Source organism: Labrus bergylta, chromosome 19 (assembly GCF_963930695.1).
Source record: "Labrus bergylta chromosome 19, fLabBer1.1, whole genome shotgun sequence".
Taxonomy (NCBI): domain Eukaryota; kingdom Metazoa; phylum Chordata; class Actinopteri; order Labriformes; family Labridae; genus Labrus; species Labrus bergylta.
The window spans coordinates 1,879,605-1,898,285 of record NC_089213.1 but is presented as its reverse complement, the minus strand read 5'-3'; the positions used below and the strand labels follow the sequence as shown (position 1 = coordinate 1,898,285).

At 37.6% G+C, this 18,681-nt stretch overlaps 2 protein-coding genes across 2 annotated transcripts; both read left to right on the top strand.

Annotated features, from left to right (window-relative positions):
- The first annotated feature begins 1,983 nt into the window (after positions 1–1,983).
- On the top strand, positions 1,984–5,663 carry LOC110001588 (ly-6/neurotoxin-like protein 1). The gene is made up of 3 exons (XM_020657072.3): positions 1,984–2,183; positions 4,349–4,459; positions 5,140–5,663. Exons 1-3 carry the CDS (start codon positions 2,132–2,134, stop codon positions 5,361–5,363), a joined length of 387 nt encoding a protein of 128 aa, XP_020512728.1. The 5' UTR covers positions 1,984–2,131; the 3' UTR covers positions 5,364–5,663.
- Positions 5,664–9,273: 3,610 nt separating this feature from the next.
- clic1 (chloride intracellular channel 1) lies at positions 9,274–17,433 on the top strand. The gene is made up of 7 exons (XM_020657077.3): positions 9,274–9,419; positions 9,673–9,736; positions 11,826–11,935; positions 12,202–12,327; positions 13,220–13,326; positions 13,713–13,894; positions 14,012–17,433. The coding sequence occupies exons 2-7, from the start codon at positions 9,695–9,697 to the stop codon at positions 14,171–14,173; spliced, it is 729 nt and encodes a 242-aa protein (XP_020512733.1). The 5' UTR covers positions 9,274–9,419; positions 9,673–9,694; the 3' UTR covers positions 14,174–17,433.
- The last annotated feature ends 1,248 nt before the right edge of the window (positions 17,434–18,681 follow it).

The window sequence follows — 18,681 nt, the reverse complement described above, 5'->3', positions numbered from 1 at the left end:
TCGATAACATAGACTGTTGATTAGTAGTGGCCTCTGGGCGTCATGGTTACCATACAGACATAAAAGTAGTACCAAATACTTAAGTGTCAAACAGAAGAAAAAGAAAACGACCTAACCTTCAGTGTAAAAGGTCAGACAGTCTCTTTAACAACTCCTGAGCCTTGAACTGTTCACGCTCGGGGTCAAGTTGTCTTCACAGGAATGTCCTGGGTTTATGGGTTGTTGTCATGATGAGAGCTAACAATGAATTTTAGTGTTATAACATGAAAGACCACGTTCAGTCATTAAAGTGTTTGTGTTTGTCAGTTAGTCAGGACGATGTGCTTAAACACTCTGTCCCTTCTGCCATTGACTTGTTTGTGTTGTGAACACAATACATGCCATGCCCAAAGCAAACACTGAGTCAGCCAGGACATAAAACAAACAGTACACTTGGTGTTAACGATGAAAAGTAGGTCATTCTGAAGTTTCTACATTTGACTATTTACATATAAAGTTACTTTAATATTTTACATAAAACACATAAAGAACTGATATAAAATGGACTAAATGCACAGCTGTCCCAAGAGTCAGCCTCTAGTTGGACACTTTAATGATCACCTCCATTACTTACATCACACCTTTAATTTAATGTTTGCACTGCCTGTTATTTAATGTCTGTTTTTGATAAATCTGCTTTTTAAACATTGCTGTACATATATAAACAACTCAACTTCAGGAGGTCAACACTTTTTATATTCTTATGTTTTATATTCAGGTCTAATTACAGATTTCTTTCCTCAACTGTTTTTAGGTTCTTGTTTAAATGTCACATATATTTTTATCCCTGCACAGGTTATGTACATTTCTTGTATAAGTCTATTTTTAATTGCACACTTTAAGTTTGATTCATCTCGGGGTATTCTTTAAATCTTTTCTTCAGGTTAATATATATGTATAGGAGGGGGGGCGTCGGTTTTGTGGTTTAATTTGTAACAAATGTTTCATGTCATGTCTTTGTAACCTGCTACTGGATGCTTTGAATTTCCCTCTGGATCAATAACGTATCTATCTATCTAATAATACATTTCAGATCAAACATTTCAAACATTTTTTTATATTGTGGCGTCTTAAAACACACACACATACACATTTAATGATATTTAAAAAGCTTTTTGCTGACAGTTGTTGTTTAGTATGAGCTGAATATTTCAACACTGACAATAATGTCAGAATTTGAACAAACTTGGTCAATTTGATACTTAAAGGATTTTCTTTTTGAGTGATATTTTGAATGTAGGACTGTTAGGTGTTTCTACTTTTAGCTTGGTACAGGATCTGAATACATCCTCCACTAATGACTCACCGGGTCACAGACAAAGTTATCTCTGCTTTTTGTTTTCCCTAACCCTAACCCTATAATAAAACGGCTAACCAAAGCTCTTTATCCCCTCGCCCCCCCTCCTCCAGCCTTTAACATCAGTAGTCTGCTGAGCTGGGAGACTCAAGGCTGTCTGAACTCAACTCTCTGCAACCAAACTGAAACGGGGACTCTCCTGACCGCCGGCTACACGGTGACCAGGACCTGCTGCATGACTGACTGCTGTAACGGAGCCACATCTGTGCAGCTGCCTGTCACTGCTGCTGTGGGCGCGGCCCTCGTGGCCATCTGGGGCGCCCAAAGTCTTTAAAAAGACAACAAAAGATTAATCACTGGGTGTTGTGTTGGAATGCAACTATTAAAGAACATGATGAACTGTGTCTTCCTATATAATTAAACTCAGAATGTTGTAGCTTCTCTGCCTTTAAATGTATTTGTTATAGACGATATAAAATGTATAAAAACTCAGTGAAATGATCAAAGAATAAAAAATGAACATGCTAAAACGTAAAAGCTGTTATTTTCCTCCAGGCTGTGAATGTTTGGGTGAAGTGGATTTGCAGTAACTTCTTCTTCCTCTTCAAACTAGAAGCACACAAAACCTGATGAACCTCATTCTTTCACATTGCTTCTTGATTAGGGTCAAGCCTGAAATCTTGTCTCTTTGTCTCTGCTTACTTAGAAGGTTCGCTCGTCTGAGGCAGGTATTTTAAACCTTAAAGGGCATTTCTTTTACAAGAAGAATCCGTTAAAAAAAAAACGTCAAGAAGGATGACTAACTTTTGGAAGGCAGTGATTGTCCTGTGTGCGCTCGTCCCTGCAGGTAATTAGAAAATTACTTCGACAAATTTCAAGGAGGAAATAAGAGAATTAGACGTCAAACACTGAAAACAAGAAACTGTTTCTTTATTTCTATTCTCTATAATTCTTGTTATTGTTGATTTAAAATGTCCTTAATTGTGACCCTGGTAGGTCTGATTTGCATGTCTGTCTGTCATCGAACACTGTAATTGGAGGAGTTGTGAAATCACAAGAAAATGTCTGCTAACTTTCTTCCTGATACAACAAGCTTATTACTCGAGGCAAACAAAATGTTCAGGACTGAGTCGCCTGACAAACAAAGAATAAGATTGCTGGTGGAGATATTAATTGTTGTTTTTGATGAAGTCTCAGGTGGTTTAACTTCACTGCAGCTTAATGACATTGAGTCTAGTACAGGTATATGATCCACTACTATAATTGTTGCACATAGAAAGTGAACTGAAATGAACAATATGTCCAGACTATGACACAATAAAAGACTAAAATAAAGTATTCAGAGTGTAGCTTGTTACCTATTTAAAATGACTTTAAACATGTATATTATAGACGTTAACTTGCCGACAATAAAACAATAAAACAAAGCGTAAACCATGTAAACACAAACAGGAAATATAATTCTACAATTCACTCAGCAGACACTTTTATCCAAAGTGACAAGACAGAGAGCAAGAACAACACAAGCAAGGATCTAGAGAGGAGGAAACAACGTCAACTAGTACAAACCAAAACATTTAATTAATGATTAATGATCAGACACATGATAAGAGGAGAAGTCAACTTTTCTCAGATCTTTTTTCTTCAGGCACACAAATCAAGCCAGTTTGAAAAACTCACATTGCCTCTTGGTTTAAAAACAAATAGAAGATCATTTAGAGGTCGACTTTTTGAGTCACAAAGTGCGTAGCAGTGAAACTACAAGTAAACAGAAAAACATGTTGGAATAATAATCAATCAATCAATCTATCTATCTATCTTTATTTGTATAGCGTCAACTCATAACAAGTGTTATCTCGAGACACTTTATAAAAAAGCAGGTAAAAAAACTTACTCTTTGTTTATTAATATTACAAAGAGCAGGTAAAAGACCTTACTTATTGCTATATTACAAAGATCCGGCCTATCCATCATGAGCACTTTAGCAAAGCAGCAAAAGTTACAGTGGTAAGAAAAAAACTGTCTTATTAAAAGGCAGAAATCTTCAGGCTCATGACCAAACAGCCTTCAGACCAAGGCTGCACCGGGCTAATAAGACTTCCAGAAAATAAGGTTGCAAAATGCAACAACAACAAAAAACCGTCTAAAGCTGAAATTGGAGCATTTTTCCATTTAATGTTCTAACATGTGCTGTCGAATGATGCTCAGACAAATGAAGAGAAAGTCTAAAGCTGCCAGAGAATTCAGTGTGACATTAGGTTAAATAAATGTACTTCAGTTTGATTCATTCTATATAATTTTAGAGGTAGTGAGTTTGGTTTCTTTACCAAACAACAATTTACAAAAAATAATAACAATAAAGATGCTTCCTCATATAAATTAAAATAAAATCTGTATTTGACTGTTTAAAGAAAATCCAGCCAGCCTGTGATAAATCAGAGTTACCAACAATAATATAAAACTGATCAGTTTACAACTAACCACAAACCCCCCTCCATGTTCCTGTAATTACACAATACAGGGACTAACTCTCTGCCCCTGCTAAATTTCAATGATATGAAAAGAATTCAATTGCAGCACTTTTCTTTGTCCTTTCATGAATGGGACCCTTTTTTGTTTTTTTTACTTTTTTTCACTTAGGATTTTGATTTGAGTTATTTTACACAACTTACCTGCACTTCCTTTGTTTAAATTGTGCACCTTCACTTTTTAGAATACATTGTCTGTTTTTAATGTAATGTGTGTAATTATGACAAGATCAAAAACTAAATTAAAAAAAGAAGCATTTGACCAGAAAACACATTTACTATCTTAAAGTGAGATGAGAAGATCGATACCACTCTTGCGTAAGAATGGAAATAAAACTTTTGATTTATCTTCATCTTTGCTTCTTGACTTATTGAAGATGGAACAAAGAGATTGTTGAGAAACATCCAAACTATGTTGTTGAGTAAGTTACTGTAACTGTCCTTCCAATAAGATGAGTATCTGTTTTCTTTTTCTTTGGAGCAGCACAGAGTCTGCAGTGTCGACAGTGCCGCCTCGGTATATTTGGGTCTTGTTTGTTTGGGAGCGACGTCACATGTAATAATGCCACTGAGAGCTGCCACCGTGGAGAAGCACGTAAGAAAAACACTCAACACTCAACCTTCTGTACGACGGCCAGAAATCGATTTACACATATAGAATGAGTAAGAGATCAAAAGAACTAAAGAAAATCAACACAACACTTTGAATACGTTACTATCAAAAATCACTGGTGCTCATTTGGGATTACACTGTGCAACTTCACACTGCATGTACATTTACCTGAAATGAGCGTGATCTAGAAACACAGTTAAGCAGTGAGTACAGTATGTTATTCTTCTTTTCTCTAGTCCCTCAATTAAACAACTTTTATACACGAGGGGAGGAGTCAGCCGGCCGTCCCAGCGATGTAAACAAACTGAAGATAGGACTCTGAAAACTCTGAAAACATCACAGACAGTGGGACTCGGGTGTTACTCCCATTGTAGACAGTCATGACTCACAGAGTTATTTACTTGATTTCTACATTTAAGTGTGAAAAATCACATATAAAGCCTTAAAGTGTGTAATATGTGTTTGCGGTCATGATTAGTACGGGGTTGTTTATTACACATGATACTGAAGTTGTAATATTTGTTTTTTGAACTGATCTTTGTCTGGTTGGTTTAATGTTTGCATGTTTGCTTTTGATCTTCTGTTGAAATGATGTTTGTGTGAAATGTGCCATGCATGCATAGCAAGTTTCTTACATGCTTTTTTCACCCATGTCCTCCCAGAGTTCAATGCTACAGGGTCACTCACTCTGCAAATCCGCGGCTGTCTGGACTCGGACCTGTGCGGCAAGACGCTGACCGGCAGCATCCTGGGAGCTGGTTACACCACCAGTTTCCAGTGTTGCACAACAGATCTGTGTAACGCAGCCGGTTCTCTCCAGCTCCCTCTGACCGTGGCCCTCTGTGCTGCTATGCTGTCCTCTCTGTGGGGCATATGGGATCTGTAGTTTTACAAGCTTGTCTCGGTTGCTAGAAGTCATATAGACTTTAAAAAAAAAATAATTGGACTTCAGTAAACAGTGAAACTGTAATTGAAGTTTTTGATTGTTAAGTGAAAACAATAATTGTGCACTTTTTCTTTCATCTCTTTTCATTTTCTATAAATCATTTTCTAAATTCTTCATCAACATTGAGAGACTGTTGTTTGTTTCAACTTTCTTGACTCCATTAAAAGGTGAACACTTTAAGACCATGAAGTAAAAATAAATAAATCTGGAGAGAATTCAAAATGTCTCCACTCTGATTTGTTCCTTTTTCAGTTTTTCTATTTTTTTTTAATTCCCTAATATTTTACTTGTTAAATGGAAAGAGCTAGTTTGTCTTTTATAAGGAAGAACAAACCCTTAGATAATTAGCTTTATTAAGTTTGACAAAACGCAACAAATATTGATCAAATCCCACAAAACAAAGTGTCCTGGTGTTAAACTGAGTGATGGAGGGTCAAGTGGTGTGAAAACAAACATCCACCCTGTCTTTAAGGAAACATTGACTCCATTCAGCCTCCTGAGTGACAAAATAAAAACAGGTTTATTAGCATTTAATAAGCAGGGCTTGGTTTGTCAGGAGGATCTCTGCTGTGACATGTTGTCAACACTTACCAAACAGAGTCATCAGTGCTCCATTGTTGTCTCCACAAACAACCTGATGATCAGATTGAACCTGTGTCACCACCCCACCTGTGAGACATGAGAGAGACTGAGGACGCCCTCTAGTGTTTCACACGCGTAATAACAGGCTGAATACAAAAATGAAAAAAAGGATCGGCTCTCTGCCAAATAGAGCACACTGATTTATATCAGTGGTTCTCAACTGGTGTAGCATCAGGACCCACCACCAACACCTTCAAGAGAAACTGGAACCCAAATCTTAATTTTCTTTTTACTAATTAAATTTATTAAATGAAAAATTGTGCAGTATGGACCTCAGATGGTAGAAAACATGAGACAGGTTTATAAAGAACTTTGTAGATTTGTTGACACAATTATTTTTCCATGGGCACACATTTGCGACTGACTAAATATGGCGCTGTGACCCACTTTTGGGTCCCGACCCACCAGATGAGAACCACTAAATTATACCATGTTCTCAATTAAATAAAAATGTAATATTGCCCTCTGTGTATATAGCCTGGTTTTTAAATGTAGTGTAAAAATATGTCCCTCTATATTTAGCATATTTTTGCCATAATGCTCATAATATCAACAAAAACAAAAAAGATGAGAGGGTGAGACGAGCGTATTGTATGTTACCCCCTTCTCATATATCTTTTTAATTTATAATCTAAGAACTCAACCAGGTCAAATATACGTGTGAAAGATTGTTTTTTGTAATGAAAACAGATGAAAAATAATTTTAAAAAAGACATTTTGGCTTGTTTTAGGCAGCTTGGTCTTCTGCTCTTTGTCTTGTCTGTATTGGTGTGAAAATAAAACCTCCAAAGAATTGAAAAAATGTATTGGGTCTATTTGTATTGTTTTTGTGTTGTAAGTTTAATATATTATTCCAAATAAAGACCCATATGTGAGATGTTTTTAATTGCCATTGTCCCAACATAAAATCGTTCATTGGAATTACATGTGTAACATCTCTCTCTTGTGTTAAACTGACAAATAAATGATCAAACTTTCCCATGTGAATTCATAAACGATCTCTATTCCAAATGTGTCTCTGTCCACTGTCAGTGTTTAATTCTGACTGACAATCTGCCAGGACTTTCTGATTACTCTTTCCAGATTTTAGGACCAGACTTTATAAAGTAATGAATTTGCAAAGTACAGCTCAATACCCCCCTCTACTGGCAATTTAGTATACAGCAGAACATTCTGTGCTGTTCTGTAAGGAATCATGAAAAAATATTAATCTATTTTGATGACTTTCCAGGAGTGCAACAAAGATGAGGTGAAGCATCACCCAATTCCTCTCATAAGAGTATAAGGAAATGTCTGGAGGTTGAAATACAAGATAGGCATAGCTGTTATTTCTGAATTAAACCAACAAAATGTAAATATATATATATATATATATATATATATATATATATATATATATAATATCTGATCATTTAAAGGACAGACAATTTAATTCTCACTATAAAAATACTTCCACAATAAAAAATATCCACATCTTTGTCAAAATAATAAGATTAAATTAAAGAAATAGGCTACGAGATAACTTTACATTTTCCGATTACGTTTTTATCTCGTAATTTAACTTTTTAAATCTTATAACCAACATTAGTCCTTTGACATTAGACCTAAACAATGTATTATTTTTTTGTTGTTGCAATAATTTCAAAATAACATCAGTTTTTTTTCCATGTTATATCTCTTATATTAAACTTTCTATAAAATGTTAATGACTTTTTACCTAAATGATAAAAAGATGTGACATCATTATTTAACATTATTTCATCATTCTTATTTTATTTCTTAAAGTAGTGACCTCGTATCTCACTATGTGGTCGTCATATGTGTTGCTTTTATTGCAAAATGTTAACATTCTCTATCATAATCGTGAATTGTTTTCTCACTATTTTGACAACGTGTCTCATAAAAATTACTTTTTTTTACAATAATTTAAACTTTTCATGTCATGGTTCATAACAACTTTATACCTCACATTGTCGACCTTCTAGCACATACTGGTGAGTTTATATATTTATTGAACCATATAGCCTATTTATGACTCCTCAGAGTTTATGCCTATTTATGTTAAGTCGTTATGTTCATCTTTTACTGGAGGATTTGGGCTTCCATACAATAATAACTTCTGCATGGACTTGGCAAAAGTACGATGGAGGATTAGGGCCAAGTTTTTTTTTAAATTTGAGATTAAAGTCGTAAATTTACGAGAATAAAGTCGTACATTTACGAGATTAAAGTCGTAAATTTATGAGAATAAAGTCGTACATTTACAAGATTAAAGTGGTACATTTACAAGAATAAAGTCGTAAATTTAAGAGAATAAAGTCGTACATTTAAGAGAATAAAGTCGTACATTTACGAGATTAAAGTCGTACATTTACGAGAATAAAGTCGTACATTTACAAGATTAAAGTCGTAAATTTAAAGGGTTAAAGTCGTACATTTAGGAGAATAAAGTTGTAAATTTACGAGATTAAAGTCGTACATTTACGAGAATAAAGTCGTACATTTAAGAGAATAAAGTCGTACATTTAAGAGAATAAAGTCGTAAATTTGCGAGAATAAAGTCGTACATTTAAGAGAATAAAGTCGTAAATTTAAGAGAATAAAGCTGTACATGTACAAGATTAAAGTCGTAAATTTACGAGATTAAAGTCGTACATTTACGAGAATAAAGTCGTACATTTAAGAGAATAAAGTCGTAAATTTACGAGATTAAAGTCGTACATTTAAGAGAATAAAGTCGTACATTTAAGAGAATAAAGTCGTAAATTTGCAAGAATAAAGTCGTACATTTAAGAGAATAAAGTCGTAAATTTACGAGATTAAAGTCGTACATTTACGAGAATAAAGTCGTACATTTAAGAGAATAAAGTCGTAAATTTAAGAGAATAAAGTTGTACATTTACAAGATTAAAGTCGTAAATTTACGAGATTAAAGTCGTACATTTACGAGAATAAAGTCGTACATTTACGAGATTAAAGTCGTACATTTAAGAGAATAAAGTCGTACATTTACAAGATTAAAGTCGTACATTTACGAGAATAAAGTCGTAAATTTACGATTTTATTTATTTATTTTTTTAACGTGGCCCTAATCCTCCGTCGTACAAAAGAGGTTTGTCTTTTAGAAAACCATTATACTTTTAACTCACATCCACACCCTCCCTCCTCCACCCCCCTCACCCTTCATGTCACCCCGGCCTGCATCGACTTCAAAGCCGTACGTCTGAGAGCTCAGCTCGTCACGCAGCACCAGGAAATGGAGGAGCCGTGCGGGTGATGCAGCAGCGGACCTGGGAGGAGAAAACGAGCAACAGGCAGCTTCACAGCGTCAGCTACAACTCTCTCTACTGCGAGGTAAAAGCTCTGCTGACTTTAAAAACTGCCAGTTAAATGAATTATTTGAGCTTTTAAGCCGATAGTGTTTGATCTGTTTGAGGTTTTCATCGCTTGGGTCGCTGCTACAATCTTTAATTTGTCTTTTTGTGTAGCGGAAGATGGGCTTGGCTCCCCGAGTTTCGAAGTCGTTTTCTCGCTTTAGAAATGCAGATTTTTAACTTTTTCTTCAGCTTCACCCTGATTACACCTTTTGTCTGTTCACTTTGATTAGATCTCATCATCAACAGGTGAAGATGAGCGACCCGAATCAGCCCAAAGTTGAACTTTTTGTGAAGGTAAGCCAAGTAATCCATCACACCCATAAAGTGACGCTGTCATGGCGACGCGATGGGACATTACTTTATTACGTGTGTTTAACCTGTGTTACATTTGTATCACTTTTAGCAATGTTGTGTCGTAATAACATATCTTGGACTGCTCGTATTTTGGGACTTAAAGTTTGTTTAAAATGACTTTTTAGCATTTGTGTTAATAGTATTATTGTCAGTCTGTGTCACTAACCTGCCTCATAAATGACAGTAAGACTAATCTAATTAAATGCACGGACAGGCGTCTTTAATCTATATTTAGTATGTTGGCCAGGCAGACTAATCCCATTTACTTTGAGCCAAACATGCTCTAATATAACCATTATGTCTTTCTGTGCCTCCTTCATGCTCTTAAAGTCTCCATAATGATTCCTCTGTATGAACATGTGCGCCACCCTCCACTCTTTTTTTTCTTCTTTTTCACGACTGAAAGATGCAATTGTGACTTTTCTGAATCCTGGTTCCTAGTGAGCCTCTTCAGTGACACTTGAAACTAGTCATTAGCAGGACACATAAGTATAGTTTCACATTAGTAACGGAAAGTAAGAAGCGGTCAAGTTTATACTGTGGCCTGCTCATGCCACACACAGATGAAGCCTATAGGCTGACTGAACATGAAGTATGGCTTCCTGCACACACAGGGAACATTTTAAAGCTGTATGATCATTTCCTGAGTTAGCCTGCACTTGAATGCAAGTATGAAAAATGGCTTCCATGGCTGCAGCTAAGTATTGTTGGTAACTATAAGAGTTAGCTGCAGGAAATGTTCTGCATTAATTGATTAAGACCTGTTTAAGGCACATGTGTGTTAAGTCTTTAAATCCCTTGTTTGTCCAAACCAACAGCCCAGAAATAGAGATACTCCTTTAACAAAGAAATACAGAAGCTGAAACTAAGCTAGTTTTTTTTAGCTCTCTTTCAAATCTTCTAACTGTTGGCTTATGAAATGTAAGAAAATGTAAAAAAAAAAGAAAAAAAAAAGTGATGTCTCATTCTTTCCAAAAGTTTTGACGAGTTTGCCCGCTCCATTAGTTGAAGTTTTTGTTTTGGACTGTTAAAAAGACAAACCACGACTTTTATAGATGTTGAGTGTTTCATTAGAAGCTGCGATTTTTAACATTTCAAACATTTTTTTCTATATATTGTGATGGTAAAAACTATTTGACAGATTTCTTCATGATGGAAACAGCTGTAAGGTACAGATGTGTTGTTATGGAATGGTTGCATTTGAGCAGCTATGAACTGATTATTTGAATAGTCGCAGATTCATTTAATGAATATTGACGATCACATCATCTCAGATTTCTATTTTTAAAAATGATCTGTTAAATATTTCTATTTGGAGATGTGCTGCAGACGTGTCGGGTTGACTAAAGCTTCAATTTGACGTCTTGGCTGAGAATGATTTTTGTTGAACCACTTGTAGTTCATTCATCTTTTACTGTCTTTGTCTGTCAACAAGCTGGTGCTCTGCAAGAGGTTCCTATGAGTCAAAGGTTGATGCTGGGTGTGTAGCGGTAGTGCGTTTTTAAGCTGACTTGCCTATTCTTTCAAATGTGCAAACGTCTGTCAGACATTTTGTTCCATTTCATAACCTCACATTCAGCATTTTTATTTTATTTATTACTAAAAAAGGATTTATTTTACATATTTAAAATCATCGTTGTTAGACTAGCAGTTCAACGCTGCTCGCTGCCTTCAATGCAACATGTTGCAGAGCCTGACTTCATATTTCCTCTCGTCTTAAATAGTGCAAAAGGGAGTTTTTTTTAAACAGGAATGTTCGAGAAAATTAACTTGTACTGTACAGTGAAACAGAGATCATCAAAAACTCAACGGAAAGCTGCAAAATATCAGCAATGTGTATAACATATTCCCCCTTATTTACTTTGTCTCTAATTAAATACATTGCATGTGATGTGAGCAACAAACATGTAAAGAATGAACTCGTGTGTGTGGTGTGTGTGGTGTGTGTGGTGTGTGTGTGTGTGTGTGTGTGTGTGTGTGTGGTGTGTGTGTGTGTGTGTGTGTGTGTGTGTGTGTGTGTGTGTCCCAGGCGGGCAGCGATGGTCAGAGCATCGGCAACTGTCCGTTCTCCCAGCGTCTCTTCATGGTGCTGTGGCTGAAGGGAGTGACCTTCGACGTGACCACGGTGGATATGAAGAGGTGAGATCATGACACACGTGTGCTGCAGGTTTCTGTTCGCACAAAAGCAGAATAAGAACAAACCTCTGAACTGTGCAGTAAAGGAACATTTCAGTAAAGCCTCTCTGGCAGTGCTGCTAGCTGCAGATATGAGTAATATCCTGTGGTTAGTTGTTGTATTTTCTTTTCAACCCCCTTTTTTTTCTTCCTCCTGCTGTTTAAACCGTCTGCTTCTTCTGCCTGACCCGTTTTGTTTTAAATGTATTTTAATTTCCACCCACCATCAGGAAACCGGACATCTTGAAGGACCTGGCTCCGGGTGCCCAGCCGCCCTTCCTGTTGTACGGCAGCGAGGTGAAAACAGACACCAACAAGATTGAGGAGTTCCTGGAGGAAAACCTCAGCCCTCCAAGGTTGTCTCCACATCTGTTTTACAAACTCATTGTTTTTACTGGTTAAGAGCTGGAACTGATAGTTAAATATACAGAAAGGGAATCATGGGCAAATTTGATATAGCCTTTCATTTTTTCCAATTGAAGAGCAGAGCATTTTTTAGATTTAAGTGTCTCAGTTGTGAGATTTTCCTCTGCCTCATGTGATGAAAAGTTAAACTTTTATGAGAGGGTTTTTTTTCGGACAGTACAGGTATGCATTCTTTGCTTTGACTTAAAGTCTTTCTGTGTGATTTTTCACACTTAAATATATAAATCAAGTCTCTCCTCTGAAAATAACTCTGTGAGTCATGACTGTCTACAATGGGTGTAACACTCGAGTCCCACTGTCTGTGATGTTTTCAGAGTTTTCAGAGTCCTATCTTCAGTTTGTTTACATCGCCAGGACGGCCGGCTGACTCCTCCCCTCGTGTATAAAAGTTGTTTAATTGAGGGACTAGAGAAAAGAAGAATAACATACTGTACTCACTGCTTAACTGTGTTTCTAGATCACGCTCATTTCAGGTAAATTTACATGCAGTGTGAAGATACCAGCATAATAAAGATCGCTAGCATTAGCATGCTAACACAACAATGCAGCGCAAGTTGTTTTGGTTTCATGCTGGTGCTCAAGGGCGACATCTGCTGGATCCAAAAATCACATATAAAGCCTTTAAGCAGATTTTATCAGCTAGTTTTCACTATTCTCTGCTTTTTTTTTTAGATCAGACTTTTAACGGATTAATCATGGAATTTATTGGACGTTTAATCGACACATGTTGTAAACAGCAGCCTTTATGTTTTTGCTTTACTTTTATGTGTTTTTTTGTCACTTTTAAAGTTCTTATTTCCTTTGGTGTGTCTGTTTGTTCAGGTATCCCCGTTTGGCCGCTCGTAACCCAGAGTCCAACACGGCAGGCATGGACGTGTTCTCTAAATTCTCCGCTTACGTCAAGAACTCAAACCCTCAAACCCATGAAAGTACGTGGATCTAGTAATTCAAAATCCTGTTTCTTTAATGTTCTGATAAAACCCTTTATTTGAAACTTTTAGTAGTATTTGTCCCTGAAGTACAGCAGAGATCCCCTCTGTGTTTCTCTGAAGGACAAAACACCAGCAGGGATGCTGTGTTAATGACATCATGGCCTGAGATTTTCAGGTCACCTGCTGCTCAGTTTACAGTGATCTGATTGGTAATGTCACTGTTGCTGGGTGAAAACTGTTATTTCTTAAAAAGGCAAAATAACACAAAAAAACCGGCAACAGTCTGACTCCAGATTCAGATTTACATTTTCTTTCAGGAGAATTAAACTCTCCGATAAGCTTCGATCACAAACAGTCTTTTGAGATTCTCTTTGCGTGCTCAGATCTCGAGAAAGGCCTGCTGAAGGCTCTGAAGAAGCTCGACGACTACCTCGGCTCCCCACTTCCTGACGAGATCGACGAGAATAGCGCTGATGATGTCACTTCCTCGTCCCGCCCCTTCCTGGACGGCCAAGACCTCACTCTGGCTGACTGCAACTTGCTGCCTAAGCTCCACATCATGAAGGTAATCTTCTGTTTCAAGCTGTGCGGCTACAAAAAAAAGATTACAAATCCAGGTTTTTATCGGCCCTGCAGCTGAAGGCTCGTCGTGTCTCTCCCTTTTTTTTTTTCTTTACTCCAGGTGGTGTGTTTAAAGTACCGTAACTTCCAGATCCCTGAGCTTCTGTCGAACCTGTGGAGGTACCTGAACGCAGCGTACGCCAGGGAGGAGTTCTCCTCCACCTGCCCGGTCGACGAGGAGATCCACATGGCCTACTCCTCTGTCGCTAAAGCTCTCAAGTAGGAGGAGAAAGGATGCACGAGCAGAGCAAAAATCCAAAAGCACAAAACGCACGTTAACTCCTCTGCACACAGCGAGCACACACTCTGCCTGCAGCATGGTCCAAACCTTTCATTTATCATGTTCATGTAATGCTTCACATCTGCTCTACTATCATCAATCTATACTTTATTTTATATAGCTCACTTATCAGCTGAATTTTCAAAGACAGTAACAAACTCCTAACTCGTTGATCATGCTGCTTGCAGACTCACACACACACTCACACACACACACACTCACACACACACACACTCACACACACACACACTCACACACACAGACTCACATACTCACACACACAGACTCACACACTCACACACACAGACTCACACACTCACACACACACACACACACACAGACTCACACACTCACACACACAGACTCACACACTCACACACACAGACTCACACACTCACACACACACTCACACACACACACACTCACACACACACACACAGACTCACACACTCACACACACAGACTCACACACTCACACACACAGACTCACACACTCACACACAGACTCACACACTCACACACACACTCACACACACACACACTCACACACACACACACACACAGACTCACACACTCACTTACACACACACAGACTCACACACACACACACACACAGACTCACACACAGACTCACACAGACTCACACACACACACACACACTCAGACTCACACACACACACACACACACACACACTCACACACACACTCAGACTCACACACACTCACACACTCACACACACTCACTGTACAGGTTTCACACTTAAACCCGCCTCTCAGATCAAACGTCCACTCGTCACCGTGCAACCCTCACACCTGCCAAATCACCTTCCATTGTCACTCTTGGCATCAAGGAAACAATAACGCACATAAACACCAGCGCCAGCTCACCTGCCAAAGTGTCTTCTGTGGTTTGGATTTTTTTCGCCATAACTTTATTTTTAGATTTAGAACAAAATAAGATTAGATTTTTTTTCTCAAACCAATCTTGTACTTAAGTGTAAAAAAAACGTCTCGTGCTTCATAAGCCTCAGAAAAGGAAGTTAAACTCGCTTAATGGAGGCAGCAAACAGAAACAGGAAACGTATTTCAATAGACCTCTGGGCTTCCCCTTTCTGCACTCTCACTGCAGGCGTGACGGATTATTCAAGATTACACAGCTTGTTGTTGATCCGCTGAAAGGAGCTCTTTTCCAAAAAAATGTAATGCTGTTCTTCCTGCAAAGTATGAAGGATCTTTTTTAGTGTCACACCAGAAGGAATAAATGTTGATAGTGTGTTAGAGCTGCTGTACAGTCACTGGTTTAAGGCTGTTGTTTTCTGCTGAAGTGCTACAAAGACGGCTCACTTAATGCCTCCTAGAGGAGCTCATGGCACGCGGCCAGTTCTGTCACATGGGAATCAAAAATAGGAAGTTTGATACAAACATGCAGTTTTTTTAAACAGGAACAGCTCGTTCAGTTTACGATTGCAGGCCGTTATTTAATATTAGATCGGGCTTATAGGTTTTATAAAAAGGTTTATAAATGTCTCTATTGTCAACAATACCAAAACCATCAACATGTTTCTCTGTCACCCAGTTCTTAATGAAATGTCTTCAATCATTCTGCCTCGCTGTCACATTTTGCTTCAGCAGAATCATTTGAAAACAAAAGGCATTGTTTCCTCTAACTGCAGGATTCTGGTCTGTCACAGTCTGTTTCTTAGGATCTATTCCAGCTGTAGATGGATGATACAGATGTGCGTTTCCAGTGGGTGTTAACAGCAGTAGGTGTGGTTGTGCATTTTGGAGATATTCAAGAAAACTCCTGTGCCATCATGTGCAATCTGACACAAAACTGATGTCAGTTTTTAGAGGTTTAGCTTTCCCAAGATTACCAATAAGCCGTCCAATAAAATGAATATTTGCTCTTAAAGCGACAGAGTTTTTCTGTGCAGATAGTTTTGCAAAGAGTCGACTAAATTTGGCCGAGCTGGACAAACTGAATGATGACACCTTTATTTTTAAAAACCATCCTAAGCATTGTGTTTTTGTATTCTGTATTTCATTTGAAAAACACAAGTAGCAACATATCTATGGCAGGCTCGTCTCAGTCTGAAAAGCAGCAGGGGAAAACATTGCTGGTCTCTTTATGCAATCTGTTGACAATAAGAAACATTTGTAAAATCTAAAGACTTACTCTTCGTTTCATTTTAAAACCCTGAATACTTGCAGGTTGAACCTGTTTCAGTTTGGATTTAAAGATGTTTTTCTGAAAGTCTAGTTGAAGTGATTTGAAGCTGAACCAGAGCACGCCTCCTCTGACTGCAGGAGCAGCTTCTGTAGAGGATTTCATTGACTTCACGGCATGTCCAGATTACTCTCCATCGAGCTACTTTGCTGTTTGGACTCCATTTGTAAAGTAGCTTCTTGTTCTGAGCTCAGGATAGCCTCGGTGTGTTTGTGTCTTGTCTCGTAGATCTAGATTCAGATCTTTTTTTCACCCAATTTCACCCAAGTGCGATTAAAACAGATTGAAAATGACAACGTTGTACAAAAATGTTGACAATAACAGACACCCAGCATGAGCACAGTTGCTTCTTTTTTTTAAACAAGATTTAGGAATGTGATTTAAATCCCTCCGTGATGAACTGCTGCGTTTGACGGTGTACGTGTGGATCTAAAAGATGACACTTGTTCATTTTGCTTGACTGAATTGTTTTTGAAATCTTCAAAGAGACGGACATTTAAAGGGACAGAGTCTGAATAATATCAGTTTCTGATGTATTCGAGGGAGCATGTTTCACTTTTTACTTTGATACTTTTTCAGGGACCTTTGAACTTGTTTTCATTATAAAAATGTTTTCATCAGTTTTCTTTCGGTTCATTGTTTTGAATAACAATTTTAAAAACTGTGTTATAAATTCACATTTTGAGACCCGTATTATAATGTTCACACTTTAAATCCCCCCTCCCCCCCCACTAGTGTATTTGAGCCTTTTTAAAAAAACAAATCTTTTTTATACCGTCTGTCATGGAGTCAAACTCAGTTGCACTTCAGGAGTCCACAGCATCCAAACAGCGGTGTGGACACTAATGCAGTAGATTAACATCAACAATGAAGACAATCAAACTAATAGCACAGATGAAATGTATTTTGTACTTTGAAGCTCTTACAAAGACACATGTATTAATATTCTAATAAAAAAATCTTAATAATAAATCAACCAGTGACGGGTGTGTTGTTGTTCATCTTTTTAACGGTTATTAAAGGCACTGACACAAAGATGGTCGAGAAGAAAGTGAACAAAAAGGTGCAAACAACAAATCTGTAGTTTCCACAAACAAAGCTCAGACAGTAACGTCTATAACCTTACTGTCAGGGGTAGTTAATAAAAAAAAAACCTGAGAGCTTTATCTCAAATAAATCAGTATTCTAAAGCAACAATGTGGAGGAATTTGATTTGGTGCGTTTTGGCGCCACCCGAAGGTCTATGAGTGCAACTGCACTGTCGTAAAACAGTTCCTCTTAGCTTCATCCATCACCGTTCTCTTCCTCTAAGCCTCAGCAGTGGATTCAAACAGTATCCATATGGGCAAACTGGCGACAGCTGTGAAGACGTACCCTCTTCGTACCTGTGGCCCGCTGTCAAACTTTAAAAGTGCTATCAGCGCGATGAATGGACATGAGAGAGAAGCTGTTCTGCCTGTTGAAAGTTGTTGTACTATAAGATCCACTTTGAAAAAACACGTTTATAAGATGGGAAAGTTACATATTGTTGATTTAAAGTCTTTATATGTGATTTTTCACACTTAAATATAAATCAAGTATCTCCTCTGAAAATAACTCTGTGAGTCATGACTGTCTACAATGGGTGTAACACCCGAGTCCCACTGTCTGTGATGTTTTCAGAGTTTTCAGAGTCCTATCTTCAGTTTGTTTACATCGTCGGGACGGCCGGCTGACTCCTCCCCTCGTGTATAAAAGTTGTTTAATTGAGGGACTAGAGAAAAGAAGAATAACATACTGTACTCACTGCTTAACTGTGTTTCTAGATCACGCTCATTTCAGGTAAATTTACATGCAGTGTGAAGATACCAGCATAATAAAGATCGCTAGCATTAGCATGCTAACACAACAATGCAGCGCGAGTTGTTTTGGTTTCATGCTGGTGCTCAAGGGCGACATCTGCTGGATGAAAAATAAAAAGCCTTTAAAGTTTCAGATTCTTAATTTAGCATCATTTCAGGAGAACAGCGATTCTAGTGTTTGTTGGGGCCCAAGGCAAAAATTTAGAGACACACACACACACACACACACACATTTGACTGCACTGCTAGCTAAATAAACTAATGTTAAATGTCAAAGAACAAACATGCCATGATGTAATGCTAGCAAAGTGTCTCTAAGAGTTACATTTTTTTAAAGCCAAAAACAAATTTACATTTCTCAAAAAAAACAGCAAATTCTGATC

Excerpts from the sequence above, each read along its gene's own strand:
- clic1 (XM_020657077.3), top strand. The coding sequence starts at position 9,695 with ATGAGCGACCCGAATCAGCCCAAAGTTGAACTTTTTGTGAAG. Across the intron at positions 11,936-12,201 it reads ACCACGGTGGATATGAAGAG|GAAACCGGACATCTTGAAGG; the intron begins GTGAGATCATGA and ends ACCCACCATCAG. Across the intron at positions 12,328-13,219 it reads GAAAACCTCAGCCCTCCAAG|GTATCCCCGTTTGGCCGCTC; the intron begins GTTGTCTCCACA and ends CTGTTTGTTCAG.
- LOC110001588 (XM_020657072.3), top strand. The coding sequence starts at position 2,132 with ATGACTAACTTTTGGAAGGCAGTGATTGTCCTGTGTGCGCTCGTCCCT. Across the intron at positions 2,184-4,348 it reads GTGTGCGCTCGTCCCTGCAG|CACAGAGTCTGCAGTGTCGA; the intron begins GTAATTAGAAAA and ends TCTTTGGAGCAG. Across the intron at positions 4,460-5,139 it reads CTGCCACCGTGGAGAAGCAC|AGTTCAATGCTACAGGGTCA; the intron begins GTAAGAAAAACA and ends ATGTCCTCCCAG.